Source organism: Tiliqua scincoides, chromosome 4 (assembly GCF_035046505.1).
Source record: "Tiliqua scincoides isolate rTilSci1 chromosome 4, rTilSci1.hap2, whole genome shotgun sequence".
Taxonomy (NCBI): Eukaryota; Metazoa; Chordata; class Lepidosauria; order Squamata; family Scincidae; genus Tiliqua; species Tiliqua scincoides.
The window spans coordinates 126,751,463-126,776,455 of record NC_089824.1 but is presented as its reverse complement, the minus strand read 5'-3'; the positions used below and the strand labels follow the sequence as shown (position 1 = coordinate 126,776,455).

General features: G+C 42.9%; 1 protein-coding gene across 4 annotated transcripts in view; it reads right to left on the bottom strand.

Moving 5' to 3' along the window:
- Positions 1–24,993, bottom strand: part of CAMSAP2 (calmodulin regulated spectrin associated protein family member 2) — a 106,451-nt gene that overhangs the window by 38,683 nt on the left and 42,775 nt on the right. For 2 of the 4 annotated variants that reach the window (XM_066624799.1, XM_066624801.1), the window contains 2 exons: positions 11,873–12,034; positions 9,820–9,903 (listed from right to left, as the gene is read on the bottom strand). The exons of 1 other annotated variant lie outside the window; for it this stretch is intronic. In XM_066624799.1, the coding sequence (XP_066480896.1) occupies positions 9,820–9,903; positions 11,873–12,034 (246 nt within the window). Of the gene's footprint in view, positions 1–770; positions 804–9,819; positions 9,904–11,872; positions 12,035–24,993 lie in introns of all 4 variants that reach the window. One more of the 4 variants, XM_066624802.1, reaches the window with a different exon arrangement.

The following is a 24,993-nucleotide window of genomic DNA, read 5'->3' as shown; positions in this document are numbered from 1 at the left end:
TCAATGAGGAGCAAAGCAAATAGATGAGGGCCTCAAGGCACACATAATCATGTGTGAAACTCATTTCCTAATTAGTAATATGCCCACCATTTGGATTGTAAGTAGAACAAACGAATTTATTTGGAGTACAAAAGTCATGTCCAATAAACAAGCATATATTGGACACTGTCTAATCATTTTTTAACAAAGATGTACACAATTAATGCATTTAGTCTTGATGCTGACAAGAGCATACATTCTTTACATAGGATTTAAGAAAAGCCAGTCATAAACAGAACATAAAAGTTAATCCAAATATGCAAATGCAATATATTTCCAATTAAAATTGAGTTTACAATGGTTTGTTTCAGACTTCTGCTACTTCAAAGGACCGAAGCTGTGAGAAGGCAAAATGAGCTACAAAGAGTAGTTTCTGCTGAAGACCTATTTGTGTAACATGCACAAGTTATTCTCACCTGTACTCAACAAGAGTGTGCATTTGAACCCATTGTTATGGGCCTATTTGAAATAAGAGAAGTTTGGATACACAAACGTGAAATCTCATAGATGAGCACAAGTTATTCAAGGCAATTTAATTACATCTTAAACACACTTCAGCGTTCCCAGAAAATCATGGAATTCTACCTCCATGCTGCCGCTTTGGACATTAAACTACTTAAAGGTATCTGACAGGCACAGATGAAGTGAATGGTTAGACCCGCATGATATGAACAGAGCCACTCATAAAATAAAAACTAGCATATCAAAGTGAAGCAGTTGGGCAAACTTACAGGAACCAGTTTCCAAAACCATTTGGAAGGAGACTTCAGAGGAAGCAGCAGGGGAAAAAAAAAGCAAGAAGCAAAGAAAGTGAAAATTTGGACCAGACTTTATAGTTTAATTCCATCATGACATTTTCCTTATGTTCTCAGTTTTATGTAACAGTGAGGTTTAATTGTACAGTGTGAACCCAGTCAGCACCTTCATTATAAAAGTAGTTAGAAGACTCCTGAAAAAATGATTTACTTGCTGTACCCTTCATCATATTCCAACAGAATTATCATTCATTATGAGATAAAGATTTACATAAATCAATCTGGTTTTATCACTAGAACAGCAGCAGCACCATTATTTTTAATCCATTTTTCCAGCTGAATAATTAATTCACTCTTTGACTTCATGACATTAGAACATCAAAGTAATGTGGAAAAAAAGAGAGGCAACACAGAAACCAAGAAACGACGTAGTAGAAATTTTATAAAGCTCTGCATAGCAGGGACTGATTATAAGAAATATGCACTATTTAATCTCCATTACACACAAAAGAAGACTGAATGTTGGATCTGAAGGTTTTTCGCTAGTGAAAGAAGCTCCATTTTGTAAGGGAAAGGGACAAACTTCACTAATATTCCATTTGTAGCTGCCTGTGACCCTCAAATATCTGATCCTGAAGGTTGAGCGACCTTTAGGAGAAAATATTCAGGAAAGGGGAGATCAGCAAAATTGCCCCATTCCCATTGCACGAACAAAATAATTTTGGACGCAGTCCAAAGAATCCTAAAAAGAATAAGGAGGTTCTTACTGGACCTCTTACCATTACTTCTTATCAGTAATGACAAAAAATAATAATAAACGCATTCTGGGCAATGATATGAAATACAGAGGATAATATTTGAGCTAAACATTTAGCCTAAGTTAAACAGTAGAAAGCGGTAGCAGCTGGACAGAGTAAAATGTTGTTTAGTAAATCCAGAAATAGCAGTTAGTCACAAACCAAAATTGGCAAAAGGCCATAATCCAGAAGAATGCTACCCAATGTTAATGCATGTGTTTGAAGCAGGGCTGGTTGTCTGCGAAAAATGACCCATTTCTTCATTTTTTTTCCATGGCAAAGGTTAATCCAAGGCCATTTTAGGCACACAGCTGAACTCTACCCTTTCTCCACTATGCACTGCCACAGTACCAGATTGCTTCCCTTTCCCATTTTTCAAGGGATTCTGCCTTACCAGGCTCTGCCATATAAATCTCAGGTTTTTAAATGCATCTGACCTGTAAATTCACTTTTGAAGTTCTAAGAACCTGCCACTATTGGCAGGTTCTTTTATAAACTCACACCGCTGACCTCCCACACCTGACAAAACAAACCCTTGTGACACCATTGTTGGGGATTTCACATCTAACATGCACATGCTATTTCTTTCTTTCCTGTAGTTTTACACCTTTGTTGCAACTCTCCAGTCATTTTTTTTTAAGCAGTCCGTAATTAATTTTTAATTCGAAGTGTTAATTTGGGCCTTTCAGATACTATACTGTTTGCATATGGAGTACCTCTTCCATGCCCCCTACCCCATGCCTCAGCACAGTCCAGGGCAGTGTTTCCCCACCAGTGGATCATGAGTTGATTTTTGGTGAGTTGTGAAAAGGTTTTGAAACATTTAAATTTTTTTTTTCAACCAATCCTTGTCTAGTTTGCAGAAGAAAATTTAGTTGGAATGCTAACCTGTGGTATGAGGTAATCTTCATACCCCCAAATTAAAATGTCACTTTTTCAATATTCTCTACTAACTGGCATGCCATAAATACGTGTGTTTCAGCCTTTTATTCCGTTTCAGCCTTCTGTGTGGCCTGGAAGTTCCTAACTGCACAACTTGCTCTCCAGCTCAGCCTTCTGAGTACCCAGGAATGACTAAAAAGATTTGGAGGAACAGCCCTTGAACTCCATTTTTAGCAAATGTCTACACCCACATACTATATTTAAAGTCTCTAGCAGCCTTGGGAGCACAGGACCCCAATTATTAATTATTTATTATCATTACTAATAAATTTTTTCTAGGTTGTTGTTTTTTTTTTGTCTAGTGAGTCACAACAGATAGCCATTTTTAAAAGTGGGTCCCAGTGCAAAAAAGTTTGGGAAGTCCTGGGCTAGGGAGAATTTGTTTAGAACCACATGAGTAGCTGAAGAAAAGCAAGTGAAACCTGTGTGAAGGTCTTCTTAATGCCTCTAACTCTCTATCTGGGGCCAACTCTCTTTTATCCATCAGACAGAAAAAATTTACAGCCTCTCTTTTTTAATGTAGAAATCCTTCCAGTTGTTCAGTTGAGCTTACTTTTATCGATTGCTGGTTGATTTGATCTGAATCTGCTTCCTGTTTTTATTTTGTATTCTATTTGTATGCTGCTGTGAGAATCCTTCAAGTTAGTCAGCAAGGTATTAAATATTAGAAATTAATTTTAAAAATACATTAACTCAGTTGTACTATATCATCTTTTTTAAATGTGCCCTTTTCCATATGGGGTAGGGTGGTTCCAAAGGAACCAAATGACATCAGTTATAAAATACGTTTCCACAAGATTTAATTTGGCTTATCTTCCTGCTTTGCCAATCCTAAGCTCATTTAACATAGCTGTACTGTGAAATTGATTTTAAGATGACAACAAAACTATTTAAGCTTCTTTGATACCACCCTGGGATTCACACACTGTTCTTACAGCTACTTGAAAATCAGAAACTTAGGGCGCAACCCTAACCTGCACTGGAACAGGCAAGCCAGGAGGCTTGCACTGTATGCAACGCAGGATTGTGGCCAGAAGCGGCTCAGCCAGAGGTAAGGGGAAACGTTTCCCCTTACCCCTGGGTAAGGGCTGCTGACCACAATGGGTCTCCCCGGACTTGTGCCACCTCCAAGGAGAGCAGAGCGGCTTGAAGCCGCTCGGTTCTGCCCAGGAACAGGGGTTGGGATCCGGTATTACTGCCAGATCTCAGTCCTGCCTCCCGCTTCCCGCCCGCCCGCCCGCTCCCAGGGCCGCCCGTCACCCACCCCCACCCCACACAAGTACGCCTCCCTCCCTCCCTCCTCCTCCCTGCTTCCCCCACGTCTACCTTTTCCACTTTTATTGGCGCAGGTGGGCCGACACAAGCAGCTGAGGGGAAGCTGGCATGGAGGCTTATGTCAGCCTCCGCAGCGCCGGCCTGGCTTCCCCTCAATGAGGTACAAATGTGCTTTATGGCACGTTTGCGACCCTCCTATGCCGGCCCAAACTCAGAGCCTAATCTTCCCCTCCTCCTCCCCCACAAGCAGTACCAGCTGGCTGTCAATACAGAGGCAAGCAAGGCGAATAAAGACTTACTGGCAGTCTTCCACTATTACAGAAAGCACAGGGCCTTGGTCTATCATCCTCTGACTTTTGGTACACAAGGTGATGTTTTTATGTCTTTAAAAGGCATTATGAGGGTCGGTCCTCATAATGCCTTTTAAAGGCATAAAAACACCACTTCTGGTTTTACAAAAAAAAGTAGCATTTTTTAGGCCTAAATGACCATTCTGAAGGCCACAGAGGCTGTGGGCAAATGTGCACAGCGTCTGCGGGGCTGAGAAGAGCCTCTGGAGGCAAAGAGAGTGCAGCTTCCCTTGCCTTCAGAGGATAGGGGTGTCCCCTGTATCTGTGGTTTCAGATACCCATGAGGGGTTCCACAATGGAACCCCCATGTATACAGGGGCATACCTATATAAATGATTTCCATGTTAATATCTACATTATCTATTTTGCTTCTGTTTTATCCATATACTTTAGTTACTCCCCATTGGATCTTTTTATTCCCCTTACTGCTGCTCATGCTGGGAGTTGTTGCCTCGTACCACTATATTGAAGAGTATGAAAAGACTGCATATTATACATATACTATAGTTAACTATAGTTAACTATTTTGAATTAGGAAAACAGATCAAATCCTGGTACTCCCCATACCCTCCTTGACTATTTATCGTTTGGATAAGTTGTACCAAATTGTCCAGTTATCAATTATCGTTAAAAACACTGGCCACAAATGGAGTGTGTAACTCTGAACAGGGGCACTGAAAAAGAGAATCTTAACAGCACACTAGTGTTGAAGTGAGATGCTACAGCAACAGAACATGTAGTTGGTTGGAATGTAGAAGCTTCAGGTCCTTATTTATTGTAGTTTACTGAATTATTAACCTGTTCAATGGTTCCTTGGGTAAGGAGATGGTATAGAACAGGGGTGCTCACACTTTTTTGGCTCGAGAGCTACTCTGAAACCCAGCAAGGCCCGGAGATCTACCAGGGGGGAAGGAAGCGTCTGACAGACACCCCCTTTAATGTATGGAGCCCCTGCTGGAGTCTAGTCAGTTTCATCAGTTTTGTTGCTGCATGCCTGAAGAGCAGCTAAAGTGTCAGTTTCAGTGTCAGTTTAGTGTCAGCTAAATACGTCAGTTTCGTCTAGTCACTAGACGAAACTGACATATTAACAGTTTGGAGAGACAGGGCTCCAGGAGCTACTCATTTTGCCTCGCGATCTACTGGTAGATCGCAATCCACCTATTGAGCACCCCGGTATAGAAGAAGGTATTTGTTTCCAGTGAGTAAGACAGGATTGCAGCCTTACTGAACACAGTGGGCTCGCCTCACGCCAGGGAGCCCACTCTCTCTTGGTGCCTGGCTCTCCTGGCGCTGGCCCTGAGAGGTCGGTGAGGTTGCGCTCCCTAAGTCTGGGGGTGGGGGCTCTGGAAGGTGTACGGGGGGGCCAGATGTGGCGGGGCTCTCTTCCTTTTCCCTCCACTGCTCTCTTCCTCTGCTGCTTTTTTTTTTCTTTTAATCAAATGCTGGGTCAAGCAGGAGCTTGACTGAGGTCCATCCAGTCTCCTGAACGGTAGGATTGGAATTGAGGACACCTCACCAAGGGAGAAGTATCCAGTTTGAGGTTCCAATCCTTCCTCCCAGGAGGAGGGGCATCCCCAGCAGTAGGAAGCCAGCCCTTCCTTCCCAGAGCTGAGCTGTACGCTAGGAAGCTCTAACCCCAAAGGCAGGAATCATTGACATCATCTTTTTCCCCCTGCAGATTCTGAAACAGGGAGAAAGGAAGCTTCGGGGGAAATGCTACTGAGGTTAGGGGGCATGGTATGACAACACGATAGCAAGTATTGCCTCTGCCAATCACCCAACAGATACAAACAGCACAGTGCTAGTTTGTAGTTTTCTCCAGAGAACTTCAACAATGCTGGCATCGATTAAGGTGGTATACGTAAGTGGAATAGTACCCTGATGGATGAGTGCCTGCTTTCAACTGCAGAATGCAACTGCTTCTCCTCTGGGTGGAGAAAGGAAAAATTGCATTTCCAAGTGAAGGTTAAAAAAATCACAATGTGGTCCTCCAATCATAGCATCAGTGCAGTGGGGTTCCTTAATATGACCCAGTTCTGAGTCAGTTAATTATAGTCTCCAGTGAAGCAAATAATTTCGTTCCCATTTACAGAATGAAAAAAAAAACTAAGGGTGGGGTGGGGGAGGTCAGGGCAAAAAGGGAGACCAAAGTCATCATCAGTGACAGCTGCAATTATGCATAGATGTCAGCAAGTTTAGGAAACTGGTGCAAGAACATAATTGCGATGGCAGCACCACTGTGAGCAGCACAATTTAGAGGTACAGCAGGAAAGTAGAGAACATGGCGGCTTATTCTCCATCAACTGCAAAAAATAAATAGAGCAAGGAGAGGAAAAGGAGAACAATACAGATTCTTTCCAAGACAGAATTTTCTGGATCCCAGTAGCAGCATACACATTTGAAAATGTGTATTTGAAAATGTACACATTTGAAACGTGTACAGGGATCTGATCAATAGATAGGTAATGCTTCATGGAGTGCACTCTAGTCTAGTACAAACAGAATACTATTGAAATGATAGTGAACAGAAGTAAGATAGTTTATTGTCAAAGTGACAAGCTCCTGTGAGATGCAGGACTAACATGGCCATTTCCAACGGCTGAAGGCAGCTTCACATTAAATATACATGGGTGAATTATCACTGTTTCAAACAAGAAATGTATGAAGCACGGATGTCATGTTTAAACACCTGGATACATGTATGCTGGGGAGCCCTGACCCAACCAGAGCTCCCCCACCACATGCACTAGGGTGCTTAAATGGTACATATTCTGATTTTACATGCTTGTTATGGAAAATGTCATCGTAACAGGCAGCAATAAAGTTTGCTATCCAAGATGTGGTGTTGCCCTAAGCAGCAGCAGAGGGAAAAGAAAAACTACTCCTTCAAGTTACTGGTAATTTAGTTCTGGTTGAGTAAGTGCTTCATAATTTATCTGATGTCATATTTTCAAATAAATTATTCAATAGCTAGTAGTTCTCCCTGTCCCAATTCTCTTTTAAAAGTGAAGTCATGACGTTGTTCGATAATTTTTGTCACTGACAACAGCTCTCTTAGGCAACAGATATGGCTAAAGGGCCCAGAGAAAGCCAGCGGGCACTGATGGCATCCAGTTCCCTCTAGCTCCTCTTGTACTACAACCTCCCTCCCCACACTTTTCTCATGCTTGAAACCAGAATTGTGTGAGACAATCCAAGATCAACTACTTTCTGTCCTAAGTGAAACAAAACTATAGCAACCTACCTATTTTGTATCAAAAATAAACTCTTCTGACATTGTATTAAAATACTTAATAAGATGAGATGAAAAAGGTAAATTTATACACAGTGCTTTCTGAGCACGCAAAGTGGTTCATAATTTTTTTTTTATGTGGTTCTTACAAAAACCATGTAAGGTAAATATTAATCACTGGCATACCTGGGGAGGCTTAGGGAGCAAATGCCCTGAGGTGTCTCTGAGAGGGGGGTGCCACTGCAACCCCCCTCGCCCCCGCCACCTGTTTCCCTCCCCCCCCGCCACCTGTTTCCCTCCCCCCCCCCGCCCCTTTACAGGGCCTCCGGAAGGCCTAAAAACACAACTTTTGGTTTTTGTTGAAAACTGGAAGTGACCTTTTTAGGCCTTCTGGACACCTCAGAAGGCCTATTGGGGGCCAGGGAGGCTGCACATGGCCTCCCCAGCCCTCAAAAGGCCTAAAAATGTCACTTCTGGTTTTTAGAGGAAAACTGGAAGTGATGTTTTTAAGGCCTGGGGCAGCATTTTGTGGTCCCGGGTGGCACAGGGGCCAGGACCACAATTGGTATTAATACCTCCCTCCATATTGTAGCTGGGAAGGTAAGACTGAGAGGGAACGGCTTGCCCAAAGCCACCTAGTAAGTTGATGGCAGAGGAAAAATTCAAGGTGACAAAGTTCTGATTCATAACATTAGCTACAATCTTATCCACATTTACTTGGAAGTAAATTGACTTCATAGTCATTGACTATGACTTACTTCTGGGTAGACATGCATAGGCTTGGGCTCACAATCTCTTACAGGGCAATCCTATGCATGACTACTCAGGAGTAAGCCCCAAAAAGTTTAATGGGACTTACTCTCAAGTAAATATGTTTTGGATTGCAGCCTTTGTCATTATGCCACACCAGCTCTCAAATAATAATTACACCAGCTCAGCTCCAGAAAACAACACTACCTGGAACAGCAAGTATCCTACATAGGTATCTCTGTGACACCCAGGATCTTGGTTTGATCCCAAATTACAGACTATAATCAGCCCAGCATAGGCTGTGGTGAAGTAGTTCATTATCATCATCATCAGGGCCTTGGGTGCTATCCCAAAACACCTGGAAAACCACTTGAACACCATTGGGATGAACACAAGCACCATCAATCAAAAGGCCACCTTACTAGGAACAGCATACACACTATGGCAATATTTGTAACACAACATAAAAACAAAAAATAGCTGCCTATCCCAGGTCCTTGGAAAGGAATTGATAGGTGGATAATTACAAAATCCAGTCTAAAACAACATGACTGTACAAAAATTAATAATAATATTGTGGCATAAGCCAGTATAAGCAAGAGACTCCTTAATCAGATACATAAACAGTGAAGGTTTTGGAAAAATTTGTACTCATCAGCTCATGGAGAAAAGTCTGTTTCACAGACCAAGACAAAAAATACATCCTGAATACAGATAACATCAATTGATTGTGCCCTCCAGTGAATTAATTAGGCCAAAAAGCATTATAAGGACTACCTGTGTGCTATTCTTGTGTGCTATTTTGTTTTTCTGGGACCAATAGAAGGATTAAAGAATATTTTTGCAAAAATATTCTTTAATTTTAAACATGTCTACTCAAATGAAATCCTTTCTGTGTTCAATATGACATAAGATCAGGTAAGTGTGCACAGAGTTATAGTCTTGGTGTAACACACACATCCCCCCCCCCCCACAGAATCATGTTTCTTCACTCACTATTTTGGGACCCGCTCTTTTTTTTTTTTTTTTAAATGGAGCTGTCACTTCCCACAGATCTCTTCCCACATTGTCAGGTTTTTCTTAGCTATTAATGGGAACTGAAACATGTTACTGGACTGAAAAAATAAAGTTCCTCCCCAGGGCTAAAGAAACGCAGTAGACTACAGTAATTTAAAAATACAAGCTGCCTATGGGGCCAAAGTGCACGATCCCATCAATGTACAGCTGCTGCTAGAAGACACACAGCCAGCACCAAGTCGCAACTCCAGCACTGCACCTGGGAACATATAGGTTTGTGACCACTGTTAGTGTGTAATGACCTCTACGTTCATTGGCTCACAGCATACTGTAAAGTGTCCAATTACCTGTGGCTGTGGTGATGTGCTAAAAGCTGGTGATATTATCCTTCTGTACAGTCTGCATTACCTAGAATTTGTTGCAAGCAGTGTTTTTTTCCTAGAAACATCTTTGTACTGACTGTACAAGTAACACAACCAGGAATACTCACCACTAAAACACAGGCTGGGCACCTAAAAGAGGCCACAATATTTAAAAGAAACTCTGGCATTTGGGCAGTATTGTAGAATAATTTCGCCGTGTAAGCTAACATATTACAAGAAGGAAAGTCTTTAGTTACACCTACTCTAAGTGCTCTCTGCAAGGCTATCATATTTCCATACCTTTTGACCTCCTGGTGTTTCTACACCATGGTGCTCTTTTAGTTTCTGCTCCTGCTCCATGATATCCTTTAAGTGCTCATTTACCTATGACAAAAAAGGACTATTAAATACATTTGCCATTCTTCCTCAGCTTAAAGCAACACCTAACCAAACAAGTTATATATTCTTACGGAGACATTAGTATGATTATGCAACGTATCAGAGATAATTTCAGTGGACTGCAGTGTTTATAATCACAATACACTAAGCTTCAGCCTTGAGAAAGATACACAAAAATCTTAGAGGATATATGGACTTGAACCTACCAAATTTCTTGAGCCTAGCATGCCTTAAAAATGAAATCTCCTCTTATATTTTTATTTTAAAAGATTTACATTCCACCTCATTCTTGAACAGACTTCATTTTTATCCTATTTTAATGAATGTACCAACTTCTCACTAAAGCAAGCCAATACTAAAACAATAAAACAAAAAAATAGCAAAAAGACACATAAAAAGCAGCAAAGGTGGGGGAAGAGTTCAGGTAACAAACCCAATCAAATTATTTTTGCAATCCGTTGGATCAGTAAAGGTACCATCTTGATCCTTAATTTGCATCATGTCAGAACAGGAGGAATATGGATAAACACTTCAAGTGACTGCCCTAGGTGTGAACGTCCATCTATTACACCCACTACTAGGTGTGCCATAACTATTTGTTATTTTCAGTGTTCTTGTTTACTATCCAGAATGTTCAGCAGAATAAGAGCACATATTCATGTACAGACAGACATTTGAACTTCAGGAGTATTATGTCCTCCGATAGTCAAACTGGCAACCACTCCAAGCAAGGAAGGTGCAAGATGTTGCCATTCCTTAGTGCTAATAGCTTCTAATGAGACTTTAACAATCTCATTAGGCAAGAACAAGAAGACTTATGAGACAGTGATGTGCAGTGTGGGGCAGTGGGTGAGGCTGAACCTCCCCATCAAAAATCGCTGCCACAGCTGTGAGTGCAGAAACACTCACAAGCGCAAATGCTCTGGTCACCGTTAAGAGTGCATGGGTTGTGAGCATTTGCGCTCTCACAGTTTTGGTGATGGCAGCTTTTGAAGAACTTTGGTGGCGTGAGAACTTTGCCTCACCTGCCGCCCCCACACCGCATGTCGCTGTTATGAAGGTGCGTTCAGCACTTTACACACAGTATGCGCTGCTGTATACACAGCACATGGGAGATAATCATTCTACATGAGTAGCAATGAATGCTTACGGACATCAGCCATAGCCTGTTCTCAGAAACCTTAACTTTGTACAATACAGACTCACTTCACTTTCAGACAAGCCTTTGGTTTCAACATGTTCTCTTCCCCTTTTCTGTGTGGCTCTGCTTTCAGTTTAAGACTAACCATAATTAGACATGACATATGAATTAGCAAACTAGGGTCAGAGCTTGCCTTCCAAATCAGAACTGGAAACACTGTACAGGGAGTCCCCCATATTCGCGGATCCAGTAACCATGGTTCCAGTTACCCGTGGATCGGGTCTGCAGGCTCCCCTGCACATGCCCCCCCCGGATTTCCCTATGCCTTATATGGCATTAAAAAATCACTTTGTTTTGACAAAAAATGAAAAATAGCTATTTTTAGTTGTAACAGTTGCTCTGAGCCCAGCAGAGGCCATGACTGGATGTGCGTGGCCTCTGCTGGGCTCAGAAGATCCTCCAGAGGCTAGGGGAATTTGTCTCCCCTCGCCTCCAGAGGGTGGGGGGTGTTTCCTTGTATCCGCGGTTTCACTTAACTGCAGGGTTTCTGGAACGGAACCCCCAAGATACAGGGGCATTCCTGTACTTCTCAGTTCTGGTTTGAAGGGATACTACTAATCATAGTTTTCCAATGTAAAGAGCTGTAAGCGAAGTAGTACAAAAGCACATAGCTTGTTTTTCGTCTTAACTCAGCCACAAAGTCTTCAGTCCAGCAAACTGATTTCAGTGAAGTGCTGAAGCCTATTACTGTAAACAGCTTAGGAAAACAAACATTTTATGTTGGATGAAGGCTGTTTTTGTTGTGGGTGTTACCTTGTTGATCCAAAACATAATGGCATCTTCTATGTCATAGGGCAGGTCTGTAGCTTGGAAGAAGGATGAATACTGCTGTACACACGCAATCACTTTCTCCACACTAATCATTTCTACGGTATAGGCCATCATCAAAGTGTCAATCATAGCCAAATGAGCACTCTGCAAAAAGAAGTCATCACAGGTATCTTGAGACTACTTTTCTTCAAATATTAAACAAACTTTTTGTTTTTCTTTTCTTAGTTACCTAGGCAGACAAAAATATACAGTTTTGCCATCTCCAAGAATGAATTCTCTTAAATTTACCAACTGCAACAAGAGGCACATCTTAAGTATAAAAATAAGGCAATAAGATCTGTTAAAAAATAGGGGCAAGGGGAGGGTGGCAGGCAGGCAGTGTTTCTGGGTAGGGTAGAATGGGGACAGGATTAGCAGAGGCCTCCTCCACTATATCCTAACCCCCTTCCCAGGCGTTAGTTACACTGGGCTTCCCAGATATGCGCCAGCTAAATAAATCTGAGAAGCCCCATAGGGCAGGCTGGGGCTCAACACGGGGTAAGGGGGAAAATATCTCCTGCCCCCAAGGAGACCTCCAGCCTCCTCCTAACCTGTAAATCTAGCCTCATATAGAACCCAAGTAAATCACTGAAAGTGAGAGCAAAGGGATAGATAGCAAGTGTCCCCCCCCCCGTCCCCTCCTTCCTCACATTACAAAATCACTGCAGGTAATACTAAATACTACTCAAAATTCAGTTTCAGTACTAAAAATTTGAAGCATTTTTAAAACAAATACAAAGCTGCAATTGGATCTTTTGCATTTAGACTTGACATGATCAGCTAATAATCTCTAAAATCTCCTGTAATTACTGCTTGCTTTGTGTGAATTCCAGAAGCTTCAGCCATGCTAGAGATTTAGGTCTACTTGCTAAGAAGCTTATTGCATCCAGAAGTACAATTATTCTCAAGCACCAAGACTAATGCTTCCTCTATTTGCCAAAAGCTATTTGGGAGTTAAGAACTCTTTGCACAGAAAAATCTTGTTTAAAGGTTTCAACACTGTACAGGGGGCAAAAATCTCAATTTCCCCAGTCTTCTCTGCAGTGTGTACACACACACACACACACACACACACACACACACACACAGAGTGTAAAAAAAAAAGACAAAATATATTAATATTGTAATAAAGATATTCAAAGCTAGCAAGATAATATTTATCTCATCAGATCTCAGCTGAGTAGGAGAGGGCTCACAGAATATACCCTATGGTTTGTAGATTACCATAAACCATTTTTTTTAATACAGTGTTATAAGTAATTTTTTTTCATTGCTTATACTATTTCAAACAAAATATCTGTAACAATGCTGTTGCCCAATATTAAAGAGGCAATTTTAAATACTTTTATTTAAAAAATTAAAATCCAGATATATTAGCTTTTCTTTTAGACATCTTTTTAACATTCATTATCATAGACATTATCATCAGTAGACATCAAAGGGTCACTGTCGTACACTTGGGTCTCACTCCCAGGGTTTTGGGTGCTCAGAGTTGTTGGTTCTGAACCCTAGAGCCCTCAAAGATCCCTGTTCGGTAGTACTGCTACCAACCTGTAAGAGCCAGTGCCTCAGCCCAGGGAAACCGAGACCCTCTAGGCTTAACTATATCCCTTGTAGGCACTGAGCACTTTCTTTACTTAAAGTCTCAGTCCTCAAGTTTCTAGTCCACAATGAGGATTTTTGGTAGCTTGCTGAACAGCTAGGCAGGATTCTGAACCTTTGTCCCCAACAGACAATGAACCAACATGGTAAAAAGATTTTCTACTTTATTAAATACATAGGGTTACAAAAAGGTTACAAAAGGCAGCAAATGCTAGAGGCATAAAAACCTTCTAGGAAACATATCAGCATAAAACAACAAAGCTAACTGGCTAATTCTATTAATCCCTGACTCTCACCTGGGTCAGCTTCTTTTGTAGATCCTCAGTTACCTAAGAGGCCACATGGTCCTGGTGGGGCAGGATGTGCACCCACCACCTCTCTCACCCAGAGACAAGGAACAAAGACCCTTTCCTCCGGAAGTGGGGCTGGAAGCTCGCCCTCTCCTCTTCCCTCCCCCTGGAGATCTGCAGCTGCATTCCTTCCTTGATGGGCGTCTTTCTGGCTGCCTAGGTGCTACATAATCACCTTCCATTGATTTGTAAATCCTAGCAGCTAGGAAATGCAAGCCACTTCTGTGTTACTGTTTTAGCTTGGTTCAGGCCTTGCAATGCTACTAGGCCTGAACTGTACATATTCATGACAGTCACTAAGAAAAAGAAGAATATAGGTGGGCTCCTGTATCCATGGATCCAGTATCTGCAGGTTCGTTTATCCATGGATCTGTGGGCCCCCATTCGTTCCACATGCCCATTAACATTGTTTAGAGTCTTATCATGGTAAAAATGTTCTTGCTTTTACCGGTCCCAATAAGCATTCAATCTTATAGCAACACTTAGGCAGGCTGCTGATAGGCTGAATGCTTGAAAAAACTAGATTGATGCTAACAGAAAGCAGGAAGTTAACTGGAACAGATCCTGCATGGATACGGAAGCCTGCCTATATAAGCATATGCCAGCCATTTTCAACCTTTTTCAGCTCACAGCACACTGACAAGGCACTAAAATTGTCAAGGCACACTACCAGTTTTTTACTTACATTAAATTACTACATTACAATTAATTTTTAATTAATACAATTAAATCATTACATGACAAAGGGCACAATCCTAACCAGGTCTACTCAGAAGTAAGCCCCAGAATAGTCAATGGGGCTTAATCCCAGGTAAGTGTGGATAGGATTGTTGCCCAAAGCCCTTCCTCTGAAAGGCAAGGCAGGGAGGGTCACCTTAGGCAGTTGCAGGCAACTGTGGCAGGAAAAGGGACTTTCGTGGACCCTTTGCCAGGCCAGCCAGTTGTTGGGCTGGTGGCCTCAGCAGACGCACTCCCTTTCAACCTGCTTGCCTGCTCCTGCCTCTCTCCTTCTCACTCACTTCGCGGGCTTCTCTAGTTGCCCAATAAGCACGCAGGCGGACTTGATACCCAATCCTAGGCATGTCTACTCAGAAGTAAGCCCCATAATAGTCAATGGGGCTTACTCCCAGGTAAAGGATGATCGGGTTGCTGCCTTCCTCTTGCTCACAGCAGGAGATGCAAAGCGGCTGCTCCTTTTTCGCTGCTGCTGTGTGAGGGTCAAAGCAGCCGCTTCTCCCGCTCATGGCTGCTGCCTGCTGTCTACCTCCTCTGGCCCCGCGGCACACCTGAGGCTGCCTCGCGGCACACCAGTGTGCCGCAGTACAGCAGTTGAAAACTGCTGGAATAGGCTATAGCTAAGGACAATTGTGGAAACACATAGCAAAGAGGGAAAAAATATCTGACCTCATAGTATTCAGCATTATTGGGACTAGAGTCTGCAATGGATCTTGCACTTAAGGAATGTCAGGTTGCAATTTTTTCTTTGTTAAGCAAGCTGTGCCCAAGGGTGGCAGCTACAGCGCAAGAAGTCAGACTGGCAAAGACTCTTGGATAGCAACACACTGTATGCTATGTGAGAGGACCAGAGCTGTATACTATTATCCAAATCTATATATAGTCTGTATACTATAGTCTGTAATAGTCTGTAATAGTCAGTATACTATTATTCAAGTTTGTTCTTTTTTTGGCATAATGAGGAGCCTTTGCTGCTGCCCCTTCTCTTCCTTGCCACGGAACTATCTACCTTGAGGCTTCGGCTCTATGGGTAACCAACTAGCGTATGCATATAACCAGCTGGTTACCTTCTTATCCGAACTCTCCTCAGTTCTTGGCAGGACAATCTGAACAAACCATTTGCACCCGACTAGAACTCTGGGAGAGGTGGTGCAATTCTCTTCATTATTCGGCAGGAGAGATTACTAGCTTACCAAGCGGTTACATGCAGAAAGTGTGGTAAGTTTACTACTTGGGTACAGACCCATCTTTATTTGTCTTGACTTGCTTCACTGTATCCAGCAGTTCCATGCATCCACAGGCTTGCTATAATAATAATGAACGAAGAAACAAGTGACGGATATCATAATGACTTTATACTGGCCTTGAAGGTGACCCAATCACAGTATATTCTTCCCCTCCACATTAATGAGTAATCGTTCTTTAATTTGCTCACATCTACATTACAAGATTACAGTCAGAAAACAAAAGGAGGAGGAAGATAAGCATAACACTCCTACGTGCTCAGCGCACAAAGTCACCAGGGAAGTATTTACTTTCCCCGAGAACTCAGGGTATTATTTATTAGATATAATGTAAGGGATTCAAGTCTGTTTCCCCTCCCTCACGAGAAACTATGCTGTCCTAGTAGGGAGGGGGGAAAGAAATCACAGACAGTCCCACGTGTTTTTTCAAATCTCCCTCAGATAGGGGGGTAAAGGATTAAAAGAAGCACAGTAAGGACAGTTTGTCCTCAGTCTCTATGAATAATGAAAACGCCACCAAATTTGCTACTAAGTCCAGGAGTTCAGGTTGCACCTTATACATGGCAGACAAAGACCATGGGAAATTGTAAGAATGCTCACTGATCCTCTATACATGTCATGAAATTTTAAGTGCACAAATCTTAGTTATGTACATATCAGATTGCCTGTACATGCAAGAGAGAACATACAATATTGATAATGTAAAATGCCTTTGCATGTGTTTTCTGGTACAACTACTTTTAAGCAATGTTTGTCCCTGAAGGTCAAGATAAGGTACAAGAAGTTGAGAGATTTGGATAATTCAGCAGCTTTCATGATAGATGTTTCAATTACCATTCTCTGCCATAAAGGAGTCTGACTGACTTCAAAAGCTGGGCCACCCTCAGCTTTTGCAAGTGCTGGTGGTTGGAAGCAAATGCTCTATGCAAGAGACTTAACAATCAAACAAAACCAGTCAGGTCCAATGTGGAGATGCAGTGCATGCCAAACAGGATTGTATTTTAGTTTGCGGACTTATAATCTGCCTTTGAGCAAAAGAAAATTCAAAATGGTTTATAATTTTTCAATGTATAGAATATTTTAACAAACAAAAATGAGTTTTCATGAGGCCACTTTAAGAGGCTTGCCTAAATAATACAAGGCTTGTAGAGCAGTATTTCTCAACCAGTGGTACAGGTACCACCAGCGGTACTTGAGGTGGTGTCGGGTGGTACTCGCAGGATCCCTGGACACCTGCCACCAGGCAGCGAGACCAGGAAAGTGACAGAACAAACAGTGGTAGGAGGCTCAGCTTGGCTCAGCAAGTAGAGCTCCAAAGCACATTTTGCCATACTCAAAAAGCCCTCCAGTCTACTCTGAGCTTCTTATGGTGTTTGTCATATCACATCTGGCCTCCCAACCCAGAAGCAACTGGAGATAATGTCATAGTTCCTTCCAGTGGTATTTCAAATAAGTAGACTATATGAAGTGGTACAGTGGAGGACAAATGTTGACAAACACGGCTAAAGACCAGTGGGCCTAAATTAAGTCATGAACCCCAGTGGGTTCTGGTCATACTTGCCCAATGGTTACATTCATCCATTTGAATGCATGGGCCAGCCACTACAAGGACTTGGAATGAGAGTGTGTCTGTGTCCGTAAAATGCGTATGGGCAAAGGAACAAAGGGATGCTAAATCCACTGGCACCACTTTCTCTTCTCTAGCAACAAGCTTTAGTGCCAAGGGAAACCTAGATCAATGGGCTCCCCACAAAGTGGAAGACAGATTTAAGATGTAGCTTAAAATGTCGGTCTTTCTGATGACAGTGAATCTCCCCCCCCCCCAGGTCAGGCTGGGACACAGTAATGACAGCGAGAGAAGGTTGCAGTGACGTTTTGGTCTTTCCTGTGAGGAAACAGAGTACCTGCAAAGTGCAAAAACAGGATGTTTTCCCATTTCCACTTTGACACATTGTGGGAAAAATGGATCATTAATACAAGAATTAAAAGTTAAAACCAACTCCTTGAACTGAGCAGCTGAAGGATTGGTGTGATCCAATCTGATGGAACTAGATAAGACTCTGGAAGTCGTGTTCTAGATCAGCTGAAACTTCTAGGCTCTCTAGAAGCAGGCTACCATAGAATGCCAAGTGCAAGGGAGTGGCATCAGGATGCCGGTGTCTTGTTGTCCTGTGTGCTCCCGGAGTCATCTGGTGGGCCACTGTGGGATACAGGAAGCTGGACTAGATGGAACTTTGGCCTGATCCAGCAGGGTTCTTTTTATGTTCAAGGCAGTCCTGTGTAAAGAATATTACCTGTCTTCAAACCTAGGTCAAGGTCAGGTCTGATTTCTCCAGAAAAGGGCACAGTCAGCATATAGATAAATTTTGCAGAAATAATGGATGACCACCACCACCTGTGCATCCAGAATGAGGATGCAAGACTACTCCCAACTGTGGGCCTAAAACTTAAGGAGGAGCGTGACCCCCATCAACAACAGGTTGGATTCTGTCCTGTGTTATTTGAACCCTCAATTAATTTATGTCTTTCAGTTTCTTTCCCCTCATTCATCCTAGTACACTTCAGATGCTGGTTTAGAACCTCTGTTGCTTTCCCAGGTTAGATGACAGAAATGAGAGACAGAACTGGATGTCAATGGCATATTGAGCCTAATCAAGCCCAGCCTAGGCCCAAGCCCACATGCCATCTTGGACAAAGGCTACCTGGTGCCTCCTATGGTACACAAAACATGCCATGTAAATTTTTATCCCATCTTCCCCTGCTGCAATACCCCCACACCTCCTGCCCTGCCACCACCCCTCTGCAATCTTCTCTGCCCCGTTTCAAACTTTTCTCCTCCTTCTTCTCTTTAAATCATATATTGTCTGTATCATCCACAGAAAGCATATGGTTTCTAAAACTGGAAATAATTATTTTAGTTTAGAACTAGATTCTAAATATATATCACAGAGCCAGTCTCATATAACCTGTTTCCGGTTTTGTCATGCTTAAACAGATTGAAATGTTACATTTATTCATGTTTTAAAGAATACAAGACTGCCAATTACCAGTGCAAAGTTACATAATGAAAGGGCAGTTCTTTGCTCACTTTTATTTAACAACATCTCAGCATTGCTCTCCTTTGATATTAAATTTTTCCTCCAAACAGGACTGCACCACTGCCCACATCTAACTACGTATATTGCAAATTAAAATTAAAAAAAAATCTCATCTTTACCAGTCTAGTGTTTTACTTTACACTGAATATTTATAAATATCTGTAGTTTTCTTTTTCTGCAGGATCACAGTGTCCCTAAGCGTGACATTCTGAGGATTTGAGATGGAAGCCACTTAAGCCTACACAGAGACACCACCCACACTGATGCCCCAGTCCATGAATTTTTGAAGTAACTTATAATAAAATATAATCGATAGTAATTGTTGAGTGTTGATAGTTTCAAACTATTGAATATGTTTAAGTTTAAAAGAAAAAGTCAACAGTTTTAATTTCTCCAGGACGTTATTTTAGAATACTATTTCTCAGTTTGCCAGAACTTGACTCAGCAGCTGCACATTAATTTTTTTTTCAACTGGGAAGAGAAAATAGACTAGATAGGTCTGCTTCATTCACAGATTATGCAGGAGATAAGGGCACCTATATTTTACATGAAATGAAGTATGAGGTTGATAGAAGCTTAGCTCTACCCCGTCTCCCACCTTACTTTGCTGCACTCCATCACTTGAAGCAATTTCTTCCCCCATGCCCTGCTCTTTTCCAGTATGGGAGGTGGGCTGGGAAGGAACTTGTTTCGTTTCAAGCAATGGAGGAAAGCAAAGTGGGAAAAGATTTAGCTCCCCTTGTCCATGAGCTTCATTCCACATTAAATGTAGAGTTTACCCTTCTATATGTAAATGGCGTACAGACATAAAAAATGCATGCAGCTGTTCTGTAATGCCTACTTTGGTTCCAAATTTGCTGCCAAGAAAGTAGTAAATAATGCAGATGGAGATTGAAAGAGGCTAAGCTAAGGCTACCCAGTAGATTTATGGTGGAGGACATTTTTGATCTGGTGACATTCTTGCTCATGGTTAACTCTTAACCCCGATGCTGCAATAGATTCATCTGGAGATTTTATTAAGTCCATTCTTTAGGGTTTATAAAGATCCAAAATGACTTACATGTGAAAGAATACGAGTACTCTTATTTTATGTACTGGAATTGTTGAGGGAGGTAGACAGTACGTATGTGTTCAGTGTCAGAAATATTTTTTTAAAAAAATACTTCAACCATCCAAATTGATTTTTTCTTTCTCTGCTATTCTGCTGACTCTTAATTACTGGTAATTTTCTAAGTGAGGCCAGTAAGAGAAGAGTGGTTCTGACACAGGCACTGCTGACAAATATGTCACAAGGCAGAAGGTGATCTAGCTGGTATACTGTTATGAGAAGCAGCTTGAAGTTTGATTATACTTTTAAAAATGCAACAGTAACTGTCACTTAAGTACGCTAAACAAGTAACTTGAAGAAACTAATTGGAACACATCTCAATAGTAGCTGCTAGAACTGAAGCTACAGCATTTTTTTTAACTATTGCAAACATTTTAAGACTAAAAAAGAAATTTTCTACTATACATTCAATCTGTACAAAATGAAATCTCAAGACCCATGTGTGGTGACTACTCAAAAATCCATTCTGCTCCTACAAAGAAATGTAATTTTTTGTTAGGAAACGTTACATGATACATGAGTATTTAAGGTGAATTACTTAGCATTTAAATGATATTTTTTGGAGTAGCAGGTTCTCTAACTTTTCAATCTCCAGGGCCCTTTAAACTCCTAAAATGCATCTCGGAAAGCCCCACCAGCGCACGCATGGAATCTTGAGAAGCTCCAGAAGGCTGGTGCACGCACAGAGTGGTGCAGCACCAAGCAGATGGCAGCCACTTATAGGCTACTCATGGAGCCCCTGAAGGGGTCTTGGGGAGTCCCAGGGCTCCAAGGAGCACAATTGAGAAGCTTCAGAGTGTTCAGAATACTCTTAAGCATATTTTAACTCTGGACTTTGGATTTTGCTCTCAGTCTGGAGAGGTTGAAGAGCTTTCCGTCTGATCTGGTCCGGAGATAGATGCCTTCTGTTGCAGTTCCAAAGGCCTGCTTCAGCAGGACAGCGAAGAAAATCCCAAACAAGGTTGGTGCAAGAACACAGCCCTGCTTCACTCCGCTTCGGATGTCAAAAGGGTCTGATGTGGAGCCATCGAAGACAACAGTGCCTTTCATGTCCTTGTGGAAAGATCTGATGATGCTGAGGAGCCTGGGTGGACATCCAATCTTGGGGAGAATCTTGAAGAGGCCGTCTCTGCTGACCAGGTCGAAAGCCTTTGTGAGATCTATGAAGGCTATAAAGACTGGCTGTCGTTGTTCCCTGCATTTCTCCTGCAGTTGTCTAAGGGAGAATACCATATCAGTGGTGGACCTGTTGGCTCGGAATCCACACTGCGATTCTGGATAGACGCTCTCTGCAAGTACCTGGAGCCTCTTTAGTACAACTCGGGCAAACAGCTTTCCTACAATGCTAAGGAGAGAGATGCCGCGGTAGTTGTTGCAGTCACCCCTGTCACCTTTGTTCTTGTACAGCGTGATGATGTTTGCATCCCTCATGTCTTGAGGTACTCCACCTTCTCTCCAGCAGAGACAGAGGATTTCATGCAGCTCAGTGACTATGATCTCTTTGCAGCATTTTAGGACTTCAGCAGGGATGCTGTCTTTTCCTGGTGCCTTGCCAAAGGCAAGGGAGTCCAGGGCCACGTGAAGTTCTTCTAGGGTTGGTTCACTGTCAAGCTCTTCCAGCACAGGCAGGCACTCAATGTTGTTCAGTGCTTCTTCAGTGACTACATTTTCTCTGGAATATAGCTCAGAGTAGTGCTGCACCCAGCGTTCCATCTGCTGCGCCCGATCCTGGATGACCTCGCCTGTGGCAGACTTCAGAGGGGCAATTTTCTTCTGTGTTGGACCTAGGGCCTGCTTGATACCATCATACATCCAAAATCCAAAGTCCAGCTGAAATGTCTGCGTGACTTCCTCTTTGCCGACGATGCAGCTGTCACTACCCACTCTGCCAAAGATCTCCAGCAGCTCATGGATCGTTTTAGCAAGGCCTGCCAAGATTTTGGTCTGACAATCAGCCTGAAGAAAACACAGGTCATGGTTCAGGATGTGGACTCACCTCCCTGCATTACAATCTCTGAGCATGAACTGGAGGTTGTCCATGACTTTGTGTACCTTGGCTCAACGATCTCCGACACACATTCTCTCGATACTGAGCTAAACAAGCGCATCGGTAAAGCAGCTACCACGTTTTCCAGACTCACAAAGAGAGTCTGGTCCAACAAGAAGCTGACGGAACATACCAAGATCCAGGTCTACAGAGCTTGCGTCCTGAGTACACTTCTGTACTGCAGCGAGTCATGGACTCTTCGCTCACAACAGGAGAGGAAACTGAGCGCTTTCCACATGCGCTGCCTCCGACGCATCCTCGGCATCACCTGGCAGGACAAAGTTCCAAACAACACAGTCCTGGAACGTGCTGGAATCCCTAGCATGTATTCACTGCTGAAACAGAGACGCCTGCGTTGGCTTGGTCATGTCGTGAGAATGGATGATGGCCGGATCCCAAAGGATCTCCTCTATGGAGAACTCGTGCAAGGAAAGCGCCCTACAGGTAGACCACAGCTGCGATACAAGGACATCTGCAAGAGGGATCTGAAGGCCTTAGGGATGGACCTCAACAAGTGGGAAACCCTGGCCTCTGAGCGGCTCGCTTGGAGGCAGGCTGTGCAGCATGGCCTTTCCCAGTTTGAAGAGACACTTTGCCAACAGTCTGAGGCTAAGAGGCAAAGAAGGAAGGCCCATAGCCAGGGAGACAGACCAGGGACAGACTGCACTTGCTCCCGGTGTGGAAGGGATTGTCACTCCCGGATTGGCCTTTTCAGCCACACTAGACGCTGTGCCAGAACCACCTTTCAGAGCGCGATACCATAGTCTTTCGAGACTGAAGGTTGCCAATACAAATTTTAACTCTGTAAGCCTGTGTGTGTGTGTGCACATGTACATAAAATTTATACTCTGCCTTTTAATCAAAATGATCCTTAAGATTGCTTACTACATCACTACAAGAAAATGCAGTAGTCTTCTGGTTGTTGGCAGAGGAGTTCTGCTTCTCCAGTTCCTAGGCAACTGGCAAAGAGAGGTTTTTTTTCAGGAAGGTCGAGGAAGAGGAGGAAGTAAGCTCTCTGGAAGCTCTGCAGCAATCAGAGTTAGTCTGGCTTCTTCTCTGACAAATGGTGTAAGACAACTTTAGTCTTCTTCCTGAGAGGCAGGGAGAGACCCTTTCCAGGGGTCATTAGTCCTCTGGCTGATTATCTCCACATTGCAGGTCTCTATGGTACACCAAGCCCAAGGGTTTAGATGTGTATATTGTTTATGCTGGATAGTATATAGCTCTTGAAGCTGGTGTAGTAGCAAGAGCTACATACAACATATATACAAACCATCTTAAAACCTTAACACACAAATAAGCTAAATCCAATGTCAACTCATGCCACATACAGTCACTTCTACAAGCTTACATCACATGTATCAAGCTTTCCTCTTTATTTCAGAAACTGCATCATCATCATCTCTGGCATCATACCAACAAAGCCACAGCCTGCAAGCACAGAGCGTGTTGAGTCTGCCTAGTCATAATATATCTAAAGACGTCAATAACTTCAGCTGATTGGTTGATTTGTGGTACCTCTGCTTTTAGAAAGCAGTTGCTCACATTACATCTCACCTTGTAAAACAGTTCCACCCACACTCCCTCCCCAAGCTCCCTGCTCAGTCATCTCTCCCCCCCCCCCCACACACACATCTTAACTGACTTTTTAATGTATCTTCGTACAAAAACATGTGCTTTAAGAAGTGTACCAGGTTTTAGGAGCTAAGGCAGATTTCTTTTTTCTTACAAAACTTACTGAATCATAAATTTAAACAGGCATCTCAAGAGAAAAACTATACAAAACTATCTTCATGTTCTATAAAAACATTTGGAAAATACACCTGAAAGATCTGTCTCAAATATATTCATTCTTTGAGACTTGGACAGAATTTTTTTTAAACACTTAGAGGATAAATTGGTTGTTTCCTTCCCTACTCCTGAATAAAAAAGCTTGCAAAAGGGAGTCTTTTACCTAGGCCTGAGGGATTCAATCCGTGCGTCCCACCTCCCTAGTGAGGCATGGCTAGCCTCCAGGGGCGTCGCCAGGCATCTCTGGGAGAGAGGCTGGGTTAGGCTCCTCTGCTGCACGTGCTGCCTGCTGACTTGCTGCTTTTCTGAGCTGTGAATGAGGTGGTGGGGCAGCATGAGGCTGGGAGGGCTGTGAAACATGGTGGGGGGAGGTGGGAGAGAAGGCTGGCTGGGCAGGCAGGCAGAGGTGCCCCATCTCATCTCATCATGGAGCTCTCTCCATGTGCAACCTCACCCCAAGGACTACATTTTCCAATGTGCCCCTCACCCTGGGCATCCTGGGATTGGTCAAGGCTGCTTGGGAAGGAAGAAGCCAGCCTGCTCCTAGTGGGGGGTGTCCAAATGCCCCAGCCTGCGTCCCTCTGTCTTGCCTGGGGGGAACAGGGGTGGCATCTGCATGTTGGGTGTGTGTGTGTGTGAGCAGGCCCCATCTACTTTGGGGTGAGTTGTAATCTTGCTGGGTGTGGCTGCAATCCTTTCCACTTTCCTGGGAGTAAGCCCCATTGACTCAAATGGGGCTTACTTATGAGTAGACCTCAGCTTAACCAAGGATCCTCATCTTTCTCTTTTTCCTCCCCCTTCAAAAAAGAAAAAAGCCACTCTTGATGGCTTTGTTTCCAAAAATTGATTAAAAATAAAAATCCCCATTCCTTTTTAGCCATTCCCCTTTTTTCTCCTGCCTCCTTTTTGGGGGGGGGGGTTTACTCTGTTGGTTGCTATTGTAAGACAAAAGGCACAATCCTCGCTTGGTCTACTCAGAAGTAAGTCCTATTGTGTTCAATGGGACTTACTCCCAGAAAAGTGGGGTTAGGATTCCAGCCAAACAGTCTCTAGGTCTCAGTTTGCAATTAGCAGATACACACAAAACAA